The following is a 15,693-nucleotide window of genomic DNA, read 5'->3' as shown; positions in this document are numbered from 1 at the left end:
TTAAATTTAATTTTAATTATAATTAGTATTCATATTATTATTTTAATAATTAGTTATTTGTAAGAATTTTCGCCACAAAATGCTTCATTAAGTTAAAAGTAGAAAATAAAATATAAAAATCTATAAATTGAAACCTAAATATAACAAGGATACATAAGGGCAAAAATACAGCACATAACATATAAAAATAACTGTATATAAATAAATAAATAGACATAGTATGAAAAATCATGTACAATTATCAGAAATGCAAACAAAAATAAATATATAGTACAATACACTATACTCTATGAACAAATTAGCATAAAATAACTAAATACATTTTGTAATATTTATGATTTTCAAAAAGCTAATATAAGAAATTAAGTTTGACTTCTGATTCTATACACTAGATAAATCTTTTAATAAATAATGAAAAATTTAAAGATGAAATTATAATCTTACCTTGACAGTCGGTTCCGTCATGAGTCAAATCGTAGCCTGGATTACAAATACATCGGAAACTACCTTTAGTATTGATACAATGACCTCGGCGACAAAATCCTTTCTCCCTACATTCATCAATATCTGTGAATTTAAAACACAAATTATTTTTAAAATGATTTTCACACATTAAATAACACATTAACAAATTTCCTAATAATAAAAAAGTTTTGATTACTCATAAATCATATTATTTTTAACAGAAGTAAATGCTTACCAACACATTTTTTTCTATCGTCGAGACGAAAACCATCATGGCATTTACAGATATAAGACTGAATAGTATTTATACAGATACCATTTTCACATATATCAGGTCTTAAATCACATTCATTAATTTCAAATAAAGCTCCACGTTGACAAAGATGAATATAAGTTGCTAAATGAAAAAATAATAAAAATTTTAAAGATAAAATTATATTTTTCTAAATAAATCATTTTAATTTTACTGAAAACGTTGTAGGTTCATTTAATGATTACACTTATTTGCTGGAAATATATATATATATAGAAAGAATTCAAAAACTCTATTATGTCTTTACTACTATAAAAAAGAACAAGCCATTATTTTTAATCCCCCTACCCCCGAGGTAACAGTGTTGCCAAGACTAAAACCCGTTTTTTTTAAAGTTCAAAGTGCCCTGGCTAATAAAAGTTTTTTAGCCAAGACACTTTGAACTTTGAAAAAATTTTACAAATAAAATTTTCATTGGATGAACTGTAAAAGTGTCCTCTTTCATTGTCCTTTTGTACACCATCGCTTATGTCCCAGCTAAAACTTTTTTATTAAATGTATAATTTTTATAAATGTGTAGGCTGCCATCAGAGGAAACTTTGTAACATTTTGCATGTTGAGGCAGAGAAGCAGCTTCCGAATATAGGTAATCTCTACCATGAAATCGTTATTTCTTGATAGTGTATGAAGGGAAGGGACAATGAAAGAAAACACTTTTACAGTTCATTCAATAAAAATTTTATTTATAAAATTTTTTTTCAAAGTTTATACTTATGTCCTGGCTAAAAAACTTTCTTATTAAAGCTATTTAATACATTTCAAATATAAATCTAATACCTTATATCAAAATTATTAATAGTTATTTTATAAAATATCTAGAGGTATTTCAAATTTGTGATACAGGAATTTTTATTATACAGTATATATATTTTTAAAAAAAATCAATTAATTCACCATATAGAAATACAAAAAATAACTTAAATTCAATTTTTATTGTGTAATTATACACTATGTACACTATGTATAATCAAACCTTGATATATTGATAGTATCCTCCTAAATAAAACCAATAAAACTTGTGAATGATTTGAATGCAGACTGGCAGTTTGAAATTTGAAAATATTTTCAAATGGATCTGCCTGATGATGGCAAGCTTCTATATCACTGAAAGCACTCATACATTTTGTTAATTCATATTTTGCTTATTCGTTAAAGTACTGTGTTAATGTCATCAACAGAGTTTTCCTAATAATCATTACTATTACTGATACTTCCCCATGAATATTAAATAGAAAACCCTTTAAGGATAAGATAAGAAAAAAACCACCTAACAGTGAAACATTTTAGTTTAGTTTAGTGGATTTAGGACCAATTTTGGAACAAAAAACTGGCAGGGCTAAATCAAGGGTTAACTAGGCTTATAATAAAAACTCAATGCTACATATTAAAAAAGGTTCAATTTACAAATCAATACAAATAAAACATTTTTTCTTAAATTTTTAATGTTATAATGTATTTCATTATTAAGATATCATGAAATAAATTATTAAATACATATTTAAAAATGGAGTCATCTTGAAACATTATTAAGATATAATGTTTCAAGATGACTCCATTTTTAAATATGTAAAATCAAAATAGCTTTAATATTAAAGAAGTCACAGTTTATCTGATATACAAATATCTTCAAATTTCTCCATTTCAAGCACATTCAATATAAGCTTTGTTTTAGAAGACCAATAAGAATTTGAATCGTACTTTTTTCTCTTCTAATATAAACTGTAAAAGCCATTAATTTTAAATTTTAAAAATACTTCATTTAATTCAATAATTTATTTAAATTATTTTGAAGATAAAATCATTTGTTATCTTGGTTTTAAAATTAAAATTTAATTATACAACAAAATAAAAAATAAATTAAATATTTATAGTATATGCTCAGTAAAGTTCATTATAAAATTTTTATATTGTATTTTTCCTAAATAATTTTTTAATATTTTATATAAATTGTTATCTAAAAAAGTATTTGAAATTTCTTCAAATTTATTGTTTATTCATAAAACTAATACATTCAATTAACTAAAAACATTATCATCACACATGCAATTTCATGATATAGCAATAATTTTATTTTTGTATTAAGATTGATGTACAGTGCTTATTTGCAAAACAAATCAATAATAAAATAAATTAATGTTATTATAAAATATATTATTATCAATTATATAAACAATTGATTATTATAAAATAAATATGTAAAATAGTCTTACAAGATCCCGGAAGTGGGCAAGGTTCACATTTTGCTCCACCCCATCCTTTTCCCATGTTTTCACCACAGCAGCATTCGACTTTAGATAATTTAACTGATAGCTTTTTTCTGCATTGACCATTTATAAATTCTGTATAACAATTTTCTTGTCTTGTATCTACGATAAAACAATAAAAAGATAAAAGAAACTATTATTCCTTTACATATATAATTAAAACAAATCATAACAAATTTATATAACATTAATATACATATATATAAATTAAAATCTTACCAAGACATACTCTTCTATCTTGAGAAGGAACATAACCGCTATCACAGATACAATTATAACCACCTTCTGTATTTATACATTGCCCATGTAAGCAGATGTCGGGAGTTATTTCACACTCATTAACATCTAATAATATAAAATTATTATTAAAAAAAGTATATTTTTTATATATAAAGATATAAAGTTAATTTAATAATTATAATAATTATTATGATCTGTTTTAACATTCTACTTTGCTTAAAACTTCCACATTTATGCAGGAGGAAAATATTTTAAAATATCTTAAGAATTTTTATGAAATTCAAAATTTACAATAATTTTAATTATCTGAAATTATAAATAAAAAAAATCAGATATGGCAAAAACAATTTTTCTTTTCAAAGAATAAATAAATAATTAATGATTTTGATTTTAAAAAATTTAATACATTATATTTTATTACTGGTAAATTGTCAAGTTTTAACGTAATTTTATCTAATTATTTAACTAATTAAAAATCATCACGTACAAGCAATTATTAAATTTAAATAATTTTATTTTAGTCTATTAATTAAATTAAAGAAAATTAGCATATTCTCATGATGAAGGGTTTGGCTCATTTAAAATACTTAATAAAACAAAATGTTAAAGCTTCTGGAGAAAGACTATATTTTAATTTTTTTTTCTTTTATTTGAAAACTTTTATATCAAAATTCAACCAATAAACTGCTAAGTTGGAGAAAACAAATCTGAAAATGTTTTTTTTTCAAATAGATCTTTTAGTTTCCTCAATCTAGCAGTTATTGATTGAATCTTAAAATGTAGTGCCAAATTACAGATAATTTTATATCCCAAAAAATTTCACTGTTTTATATTTTCTAAGCTTAATTAAATAGTTTTTAAATGTTATAGATACCTTGACAGATGTTAGGATCTTCTTTTGTTGGTTTATAACCATCTTCACATTCACATCTAAAAGAACCATGAGTATTGACACATTTCCCTTTTTCACAAAGACCAGGAATAGCTTCACATTCATCAACATCTATGTATAATGTCAAAACAGCTTATTCAATTTAAGTTTTAAGAATAATTTATTAAAAAATTAATAAAGTTATATATATATACAGGGTGTCTCAGTTAAACGTTTCAGAACTTCTAAGGGTGGTAGGGTGCATCCCGACGACTCAGAATCATATAGCAATGCAGGGTCGGAAATGCTTTCCTGAAGTGGTGATGTACACAGAAACAGCTAACCTCTGGTGCAGGCTTGCAAAGAAATTATGGCTGGGAATACGCCTCATCAGATATTGTTCCGTGTACAAGTGCTGTGCGGCTGGCCCACTACAATCTGCAGGCCCTTACACCAAATGCATATCGGCTAACTCTGTGTCCTTGTGCAAAATGACGATTCCTTGCAAGAATGCTCGAAACTTTCGCGCATCTACCGCATCAGGAAAGCATTTTTTTTCTTTAGGATCAGTATTTATTTTTTTATGCTAAATTCAATAAATATGGGATTTATAAAATAATAAAAATATTGTTTTAAATTAAACTTACCTAAGCATGATTTTGATTGAATATTTGTTATAAATCCTCTATCACATTCTAATTTGGATGGACATTGTTCACAAGGATGTCCCCATGCTACTCCAATAGTAGCACAACACAATTGTTTAGTACATACCACTCCTGTTAACTGTCCAGCACAAAATTGATTTTTCACCTTTTGAAAGCAAGGTCCAGTTCGATAGTCTATTAAAATTTAATTATATATAAATGTAATTAATATAATAAAATTAGCAATAATTTATGTTAATTAAACTATTTACTATGGCAGAAAACCATACAAATCTAAAGTATACTGAGTTTAGATTGAATTTTCAGAAATAATGGCTCATTAAATTCAAACTATTAAATTTGAATAACTCACATAATTAAAACGTTATTAGTAAAGACCATTTATATAAAAAAAACCTATATGCTTTTTATTTCTGTAGAGAAAGATAGGAAGGGAATTAAATCAGAATAATATTTACTACAATCAATGAATTTATTTATAAATTGACAAAATATCCAAAATATTTTTTGACTTCAGAAAGTTACAATAAAAAAATCAAAATTAACTTATCGTGACATCATCACAATGTCGGGCTGCAACTTTCAATCATGTTTTAATTTAAATTATTGTAAGGATCAATTCTATATCAAATTTATTGCTCTATACCAGCGATTCCCAACCTGTGGTACGCGTACCCCTAGGGGTACGCGATAGGTTGTTCAGGGGTACAGAAAGAAGTTAGTTATTATGGCAGAAAAAATAATATATTATGTATCACAAACTAATAGTATTAAAAAATTATTAGATAAAAAATGTTTCTTGCAACAATCACAACTTTATTATACATTTTTTCTTTTAGGTTTTTTTTCTTTAATTTAAAGTTACAATATGTAAAATTAACAATACGGTTACTCACTAATTTTCTTAAATGAGGGGTACAATCTAGAGATATGACATGTCACGGGGTACGCTAATGAAAAAAGGTTGGGAACCACTGCTCTATACTATAGAATAAAAATTTCCATTTGATGCGACCTCTGGTCCAGACCTGAAATTGTATATACGCTAGGTCACAAAAGTATCCGGACACATAAAATAAAAGAGTTTTTTAGTTATCACTCATTTCTTACCTGAAATAGGAAAAAAAATAATGACCAATCTAAAACCCTCAGACTTTTTTTACACTAGAAAAAAGTATTTACGTATACAAAAACATTCATCAAAAAGAGAAATATACTTTTATTTAAAATTGTGAAAATTTTCACATCACAAAAGTATCCGGACAGAAGAAATAAATAATGATAAAACAAAATATTTTGTACATTTAAGAATTAGTTATGCCTCCTTTTGCTCTTATAACAACTAGGCATTGATTCATCCAAATTTTTATAACAGTTTTGTCTATTAAATTCAAAACTGTGATGATGTTTTTAAGATCAGATTTGTTTGTTATTGATTCAGAGTGTTTCTGCAGAAGTATGTACACCACATTTTACAGAAGCCTCAACAGCAAGCTTAGGAGCAATTACACTGGACAACAAAAAAAAATGTTTTTGAATGTTTTCTTTATTTCATGAGTGAAATCTTACTAATTTTGGGGTGAGAAAATTGAATATGACAAAGATAAATTTTTATTAGCTCTAGTTTCTGTGGTATACAATAGATGATTTTAACAGCATAAGAGAAAACGATACATTTTAATTACATATGCTAACAACATTGAAAGTGCTTTTGAATTTTTTTAAAATTACAGTAACATTCTAAGAGTTCTAAATTAATAGAAGAATACCTGGCAGGTGGTTCAGTGTGAAGAGAATCATGTGGTGACTTCATGAGATTGTTTTCTTTTGGCTAGCCTCTTGTAAGTGAATTCTGGTGCATCCCTACACACAGACCAGCAGTAATCTGCAAGTATTGTTTTATTCCAATGGCCCTGATATCTTTGTTCCAATACAGAAATATCCTGGTGGAATCTTTCCCCATGTTCATCACTGGCAGCTCCACAACTAGGAGGGAAAAAGTCTAGGGGGAGTGGAGAAAATGGATTTTGAGGGACATGTTGCATGCAAGTTGATGATATTTTTCCAGAAATATTGTTGCCTAAGAATCCATGAATAACTCCCTTTAAGGCTTCCCAAGCTTCCTTTTTTTCCCCCCCTCCAAAACTTGGTCAAATGCGGGATCCTTTACAAGTTTTCAAATTTGTGGCCCAACAAAAATACCTTCCTTAACCTTTGCATCACTTAATCTAGGAAATTTGTCTCTTAAGTACTTAAATGCCTGTCCTTTCTGGTTTAATCTTTTGACAAAAGTTTTCATTAAATCCAGCTTGATATGAAGGGATGAAAGAAGAACATCTTTTGGGTCCACGAGAGGCTCGACAATGATATTTTTCTCGGTAGAGTCAAGATTACTTGCAGTTCAGTCCACTTGAATGTAATGTGATTTCCTATCTCTACTGTCCCACATACATAAAAAGCAACAGTATTTAGTGTACCCCAGTTGCATTCCTAAGAGTACAGTGTTGATTTTTAGATTGCCACATATTTTCCACTTGTACTCAGCATAATTGATTGAGTCAAGGAGGGCTGTCATGTTTGCATAAATATATATTCTATAATAGAGTGTAGTATTATTATATGCTGATCTGAGGAGTTTTACAGGAAAAACACCAACGAAAAATTTGAAATAATTGAAGATGCACTATTTTGTAATGAAACATTTTTTTACAAATTTTACTATAAAACCTTTCTCATATATTTTGTATTATTTAGATTATGTCAATCATTTTAAATTATAATTTAAAATGAATAAAAGTTTTAAATCTTTTGCAGACCATATTTTAGCTCTTGTGGACCACTCTCTGGTTGGTAACCACTGCTCCAAAGCAAGAGCTAATAGGTCATTTTTATAGTGATATTTGAATTCGGCAGATGAAAATACATAAGAATATGCTAATTTTGAGCCCAAAACAAAATCATTGTTGTCCAGTGTTATTTGTGGATTTTTCTGCACTTTCCTGACAATGACACATTTCTGTCTCAAAGTAAATATTTCAGGACGTCTAGTTTGAGCCTTATTAACTACACTATTTGTTGTAAGGGATTTCATAATGGTATCTTGAATAGTGGATTTTGGAACGTGAAACTGTTCTGCAAGGTTTTGCACAGATTTCCCCTTTTGCTATTCCTTAATAATGAGTTCTTTAATAACAATAGTTAATTTGTTTGATAAACTGACACTTTCTATCGTTTATTTCATCCGTTTGAATACTTTTGTGATGTGAAAATGTTCACAGTTTGAAATAAAATTGTATTTCTGTTTTTGATCAATATTTTTCACACATGTAAATATTTTTTTTTAGTGTAAAAAAGTCTGAAAATTTCAGATCTATCATTATTTTTTCCTATTTTATGCAAGAAATGAGTTATAACTAAAACACTCTTCCATTTTATAGGTGTCCAGATACTTTTGTGACCTAGAGTAGTTAATCTCTGGCCCAAGCTTTTCACATCTGGTCTCAAAGATATTAAAATATTAATGAAGATTGGACAATAGACAGATGGATGACAGTGGGCATTCATTGTGTCAAGCATATTCTTTTATATATCATATTTGTGCTCATCATATGTACTGATACTGATGTTAAATGAACTTTTATTTTTAGCTGTTGTGTTAATAATATATTAAAAATTATATGTTTGTTATTTTACATAAAATGCCACTTTTCAGTGTCTTCAAAGTAACCCAAACAATAATCCTCATTAAAATCTGGCAAGCTTCTATGTCTGAAATGCAATCTGAACTCATGAAACTAGAAACAACACATTCCCACATTTGTCTGGCAGACAAAATTAAAAATAAAATTATGCATTATCTTGTGACCATAATTAGGACACAAGTATAATTTGTTAAGGTCGTGTATGAAATGTTTTAAATTTTACAATAATTCCTTACCTCTTTCACATCTTCTACCTGTAAAACCATATATACAAGCACAACGATCTGGTCCAATGCATCGTCCACCATTTAAACATGGTTCTCTACAAAGTGCTTAAAAATAATAATTATTTAAATAATTAAATACTTATAAAATTTATTTTTTAAAATATATTAATTAATTTTTTAGTTACATCTAATAATTAATGTATGATTTAAAAAATAATTAATTCATGCAAATGAATGTTTTAATATTTTTATTTTCCTACTTAAATTCAGAGTTGAAAAATGCTTTCNTTTATACTCTAATAATTAATGTATGAGTTAAAAAATAATTAATTCTTGCAAATGAATGTTTTAATATTTTCATTTTCCTACTTAAATTCAGAGTTGAACAATGCTTTCTTGAAATTTTTATATAACATTTAGAACCATTAAACTTTATAAATAAAAGATTTTAAACAGAGATGGAGCAAACAATAGAATCAAAATTTAAGAAACATAAAAATTTAGTATAAAAACACTGTATATTTTCTAAAATTGAAAATGCCATATTAATATCTAATAATTTTGGGATAGAAATATATCTTTGTAAATATTACGGGTATGAAGAATGATGACTTCATTAAACAGTGAAACTAAAACTTTAGTATCTACAAGTACAGTGGTGCCTCGTATAACGTACGCCTCGAATAACGGACGCTGCGAATAACGGACTTTCTGTTTGACCGTTACGTGATTCGAACAACGGACTGGCTTCGAACAACGGACTTTCCGTTCAGCAGTCACGTGAAGCGAACAACGGTCTTTCTGCGAACAAGTGCGAATGATGTTTCCAATCTTTTGCCGTTGCCAATGACAATCTGCTATTTTTATAATATATTAGTTTTATTAGAGCATATTATTAGTATTTCTGAAGTACAGAACTCCCGTTGGGATTTGGCTTGCTCCCTTGTTTATTACGTACATCACCTCAGTGCAGGGTATTTACATTTATTCAAGTGTTGTGCAAATCATAGCTTCTAAAAAACAGAAAAGTGATTTCAATTGAAACAAAGCAAGAAATCATCAGGAGTGAAAGTTGACAAAAACTTCCTTGTCAAAGGAGGAGAGGTTCAGGAGTTTACCAACACTCATTATCCAAGCAGAGCTGATACAAACGGGATTAATGATTTCTACAATAACACCCTTGCCCGTCATTTCCGATAGGTGTTGAAGAAGAGAGAGAAACAGACAACCTTGGACATGTTTTTCAAGAAGCAAGCTGCCAAAAAACAAAGGATGGAACAAGAAGAGTTCACCCTGCAAGCTCCGGTAGCCTCTCCTGAATCTGACTCCGATTAAAAAACAATAAAGAGAGACCCGCTACAATGTGTAAAAAGTCTGTATCGGTATGAATATGTGAAGAAAATGTTCCTCCACCTCCTCACGACATCTGACTACCCGCATAATTAGTGACTGCTCTGTTTTCATTTTTTTATGGTACAGTACGGTTATTTTATGCTGCGGAACGAATTATATGTTTTAACATGTATTTCTATGGGAAAATGCGTTTCGTATAACGGACGTTTCACTTAACGGACGTGCACCTGGAACGGATTAAGTACGTTGTACGAGGCACCACTGTAGTTTTATATAAATAAATAAGTATGAGTGTTCTAAATTATATAATCATTAAAACATTTTTGTAGTATTATCCTTAAAAACATTTCTTTTCAACTTTAAATATTGTTTTAAGAATTAATATGTGGTGGCAATGATATTTAACTAATTCACTTAATTATTTAATAATTAAAGAATTTAGTATTAAAGATAAACATATCTGAGATGTCAAATTCTCCAATTATTAAATAATTAAACTAGCCAAGCAATTACAATGCAACACTGTTTATACAAAGGGTATTTTTAAAATAAAGTCTGTTTTTTTAATAAGAACAAAAATACTGTAAATATCATTAAAATATATTTTTTCCCATATTATAATATACTTTTATCTACTTTTCTACATAATTTCCATTTTTGTTCAAACATTTGTCATACCACTCAACAATTTTTTGAATTCTGACCTCAGAGAAATCTGCTGCCTGCCACCGGAAGACAGTAGGCCACACTGCTTGTTTTGTATGACACTCCGGAGTTTTCTCAAGGTCACACAATACTCATCAGAATTGATTGCTGTGCCTATTGGCATAAAATCCATTAGCAAAATCCCTTTCCTGTCCCAAAAGACAGTTGCCATGATCTTTCGTGCTGAAATCGAATAACAGATTGTATCTCACAGTCAGCAGGCGACTCAATTTTTGTAAACATTATAAACTTCTCTAGCTCAGTATAATACGATTGCAAATGGTGTCTAAACATGCGCAAAGCATGCTGGGAGCAGACGTTCATGCACATTGCTGTGATTGCACATTATTCTCACTCTCATTCACAATCGGACTTTATTTAAAAAATAGCCCTTGTATGTCTCTCAAGAGATCCAACCAAAAGATGTAGAATAGAAGTTTAAGTCAAGATATGCCATAAAATAGTAAACCTAATAGTTTTATGACAAATTAATAGTATTACAACTTTTAATAAATTTATCTTTCATTTTATATTTTTTTATACTACATTTTACATACATTCTTTAAACAGTAATACTTTTTATTGCATATATTTTTTTTCCTGAAATTGTAGGGATTATGGTATATAGACATAATTCACTTAGCTAGCAAGCAGCTATAAATTCCAAAATGATTTTTGCCTATTCAATACTGAAATGCCATCTCAACAGGTAATACACTTCAGTAATACCCCAAGTTATGTAGCATGCAACTTATGTAAAATCGCAGTTACATAAAATGTAAATCTCAAAAATTGGAAAACAGTCTGAGTAGAGTAACATGTAATTTTACAAAGAATTATACTATTTCAAACATTCATTCATTCTCTCTTTCCCCTTCTTTTTTTTGCACTGTACTGATTTATTACTTTATTGCTCTGCTAATCCTTTACTTTTTGGTGTAATTGTAAGCACATATGTAAGCGTACCAGGCACTCTTTCTCGTAAACAATTCTTTTATACAAAAAAATAATAAATAATATATGTACAGTACACATATAATANAGTCTGAGTAGAGTAACATGTAATTTTACAAAGAATTATACTATTTCAAACATTCATTCATTCTCTCTTTCCCCTTCTTTTTTTTGCACTGTACTGATTTATTACTTTATTGCTCTGCTAATCCTTTACTTTTTGGTGTAATTGTAAGCACATATGTAAGCGTACCAGGCACTCTTTCTCGTAAACAATTCTTTTATACAAAAAAATAATAAATAATATATGTACAGTACACATATAATAATAAATACAGTATTGAGTTATTAATTACGTAGTTACACTTAAGCAATTTACAAATTCGAGTTTCGTAAAGATCTACAGTCCACATTACTTATGTAACTCAGGATATTACTGTACTCTACTTTTGTTGTTAAGAGATACTATGTGTAAACTCCCTATATTTTAATTGCAATCAATTCATTTCTTAATAATCTACAACTAATTCGCCCTCTCCAACAGAAAAATAAATTTAATGATGTCAATTTTATACCATTTAATTGCTAAAATATGAAAAGAGAAATGTAAGTATAGAAAGAAATAATGTGATATATAATGCATTATCATTATCAGAAAGGAAAAACTGTATATTTTACTATTAAGAATATTAGGATAATTTTGCAACAGATATAAAATGATGCATAAGTAATAAAGACATACAGCACATGTAAAATGCATAAACAGTGCTCTAGTATGTAGTATTGTGTCTAGTAATTTTTAGTGAATGATTAATTATTTGATGTTATTAGTAATCCAATTGCTAATTTTATTATATTAGAATACTTATGAAAATTAAACCTATCAGTTCCAACTACTAGAGAAAATAATGTTAAAGAAACAAATTAAATTATTAAAAATTCATTATTTTTATTGCTTTAATTGTTTATAATGATGTTTATACTATACAAGTGTGTAAATTTTGCTGTTTTTTAAAAATTATAATTTCAATTTTAGATACTGCAGAAATGATAATATGAATATTTTATTTAAAAAAACTAGTTTTACCTGGAGGAGGTGAACCTACTCCAATTGTTCCGCCACCTCCAACTACACCAGTTCCTCCACCAATTGTTCCACCTCCACCTCCAGTTTGGCATGATGTAGCCATCTGTCTATTATTGCAATAGCACATATTTGGTTTAATACAATAACCATCTCCACAATTTCTTGTACAAATAGCTATAACAAAACACAAAACAAAATTTAATATCTTTAATAATGTTTATTAAGATTCCTAAACTTCATATAATAGCTGTTGTCTCCTTATCTCTTTCTCTTTTTTAATTGTTTGTTTTGTTAAGCTATAGCAATGTAACATTTGGGCAATCNACACAACTAACTGTCTGAAAATTTCATTGAAATCCAATATTTAGGATCACTTTGGATAAAATAAATATTAAAATTTGAATTGAGGAAGTTGAAAGTAAAATAAATCGATGTCAGGGGACTGAAAAATCTCGACTTGGAGAAAATTTGAGTTAAGAAATTCAAGTTGGAGACGTTAAATCCCTATGCTATTCCATTGAGAACCACCAAGTGCTTCGTTTTCTTCGAGTTAAAGAAATATTTGAGTTAAAGACGTTTGAGTTAGAAAAGTTTTACTGTACTTTTATTTTATTTAGAAATATTTAAATGTTCTTATAATGATGGGATTTGTTCAGTATTAATTTATATTTAATTAATTATTTTTCCTTTTTAATTAAAGTTGATCTGTTATGCATTTGAAAAAAATTTTAAAAATTAAAACTTACGAATAACACATAATCCTCCTATTCCTGGCCTCCTTGTCCATCCAGGACAACAAAAATATCTTCCTCCTTTCCCACACACATTTGGTCTAAAATATATAAAATTTAAAATTAGTCTTTTTTATTTGTTATGGAAAAATGCAGTAAAACCTCACTTATGCAATCACAAATTGTATACACTGAAGGTGGCCATCTAGGTAGGGTTATAAAAAAATTGACGTGAAGAACTGTAATTAAAGTACTGTATGCTGCCATAAGTTTAATGTAGATTATAAAAGTAAACAGTAAATAAATAAATAAATAATTCACATAATACTGTACATCCTGTGAAATTTAATTCAAACTTTCATACAGGGATAACACTTAACACTGAATAACAAAATATTGAAATATAGGATACATGTGAGTGCAAACTTTAGTAGGTTCATTCAAGTATTGTACAGTACTAAAGAAAATTGTTTTAGTATCCATAGACGAACGAATATCCAATAGAATCAATATGTTTATAAGACGGTAGTAAAAGTTTTATTTAAATGCTTTATTTTAACAAGAGAATTGAGAAAGAATTATTAAACAGAAGTCACTAAATATACAGTCAAAGAGTCTGAAAAAGTGTTAATAGTTAAGCTAATTTTTACATCATTTTTGATATTCATAGTCAATATTTTTCTTCATTGAGTGTTGCAAGTAACATAATAGCAATGTAGATTGATCATCACTGATTTACTTAATTATATTTTTACAAAATACAATCTGTTTTTATATAAAATTATTTAACAAGTATATAATTGTCTTTCTTCTTACTAAATTGGTAAAGGGTAAATGTGGATTTTTTTTATTTGAGTACATCTATTGGAGGAATTTTAGCAAACTGTTCAAAAACTATAAAAACAAAGCTGTTTAAAGTGCAATTATGTATAAAATTTATTTTAAAATAGTTTTAATATAAGTCTGGATATTTTTTCTAAGTATATAATGACAATTTTACCTTGTATTATCAGTTATATTTGCACATTGCATGTACATTATGTTAATGAAGCCTCTAGTAATAACATATTATGAGTTCAACATTATTAATAAGATGTTGTGTGTTGTTGTCTTTGTTACTAGTCTGGGGGACTTTGTTTGAAACATTATTAATATTCATACATACAGGGTGTTTATAAATGAATGATGCAGTTTTAAAAATTAATAATAAATCTATTCACTACCTTATATGGGCAAACCTTACAGCATAAGCAGCAGCAACTGTCCAAGTTCACAGGAATGTATGCAAGCTTCTTAATCGTGTTCTTCACCAATGCTGGATTGGATGTGGTGCAACAGCATACAATAACCTGCTCCCCTGGCCACCCCGTTTGCCAGATTTCTATTTGTGGGGTTTGTTAAAGACCGAGTTTATGTACTGTCAATGCCTGTGTCCCTTGAGGAACTGTGTGATCGGTAAAGCACGCACTGCAGACCATCCCGGAGGACATGCTACACCACATATGGGAAGAATTTGATTACCGTGTAGATGTGTGTCGTGTGACCATGAGTGCACATATTGAAGGATTGTGATTAATGCATAAAAATCTTGGACAGTTGCCGCTGCTTATGCTGTAAGGTTTACCCATATAAGGTAATAAATAAATTTATTATTAAATTTTAAAACTGCACCATTCATTTATAAACACCCTATATAAACATCCCAAAAACCCGACGTATTAATTATTAATAATCATCCAACCTTCCGCCAAATTATTTGCAGCATAATTTCTGCCCGATTAATTTGGCTAAAGGTTAGATGATTAATAAACAGACAGTCTCAAAAACTGCAATTTAACAGATACAAAAAAATTTTCATGATCAGTTTAGATATTTCCATATCATATAATATAAAAACAATAACATAATTAATAATCACAATTGCCTAAGAAAATCTTAAATTCAACAAGTTACTACACTTTAATATGATTTACAGATTTTAATAATATACAGATAATGTAAAATTTCTCTAACTCAAAGCTTCAAAGGGCAGGAAAAAGCTTTGAGTTACAGATGATTTGAGTTAGAGATCAATAGAGTAAAAAAATGCCTATTCTGAATAGATTTNAAGTTAC

At 28.2% G+C, this 15,693-nt stretch overlaps 1 protein-coding gene across 1 annotated transcript in view; it reads right to left on the bottom strand.

The window, feature by feature from the left end:
• The window catches only part of LOC111624140 (fibrillin-1-like), a 90,250-nt gene extending 75,633 nt beyond the window's left edge, over window positions 1-14,617 (bottom strand). Inside the window, exons 1-10 of the mRNA XM_023366937.1 lie at window positions 14,580-14,617; window positions 13,595-13,680; window positions 12,849-13,022; window positions 8,759-8,854; window positions 4,801-4,995; window positions 4,157-4,285; window positions 3,262-3,387; window positions 2,989-3,144; window positions 701-862; window positions 445-567 (exon numbers count right to left, since the gene is read on the bottom strand). Coding sequence (XP_023222705.1) covers window positions 445-567; window positions 701-862; window positions 2,989-3,144; window positions 3,262-3,387; window positions 4,157-4,285; window positions 4,801-4,995; window positions 8,759-8,854; window positions 12,849-13,022; window positions 13,595-13,680; window positions 14,580-14,617 — 1,285 coding nt within the window. The remainder of the gene's footprint in view (window positions 1-444; window positions 568-700; window positions 863-2,988; window positions 3,145-3,261; window positions 3,388-4,156; window positions 4,286-4,800; window positions 4,996-8,758; window positions 8,855-12,848; window positions 13,023-13,594; window positions 13,681-14,579) is intronic.
• Window positions 14,618-15,693: the final 1,076 nt, after the last annotated feature.

Source organism: Centruroides sculpturatus, unplaced genomic scaffold (assembly GCF_000671375.1).
Source record: "Centruroides sculpturatus isolate CEXI.00-Female unplaced genomic scaffold, Cexi_2.0 scaffold27, whole genome shotgun sequence".
Classification (NCBI taxonomy): Eukaryota; Metazoa; Arthropoda; class Arachnida; order Scorpiones; family Buthidae; genus Centruroides; species Centruroides sculpturatus.
Note: the sequence above shows the minus strand (reverse complement) of the source record. Positions and strands in the feature narration are given on the sequence as shown.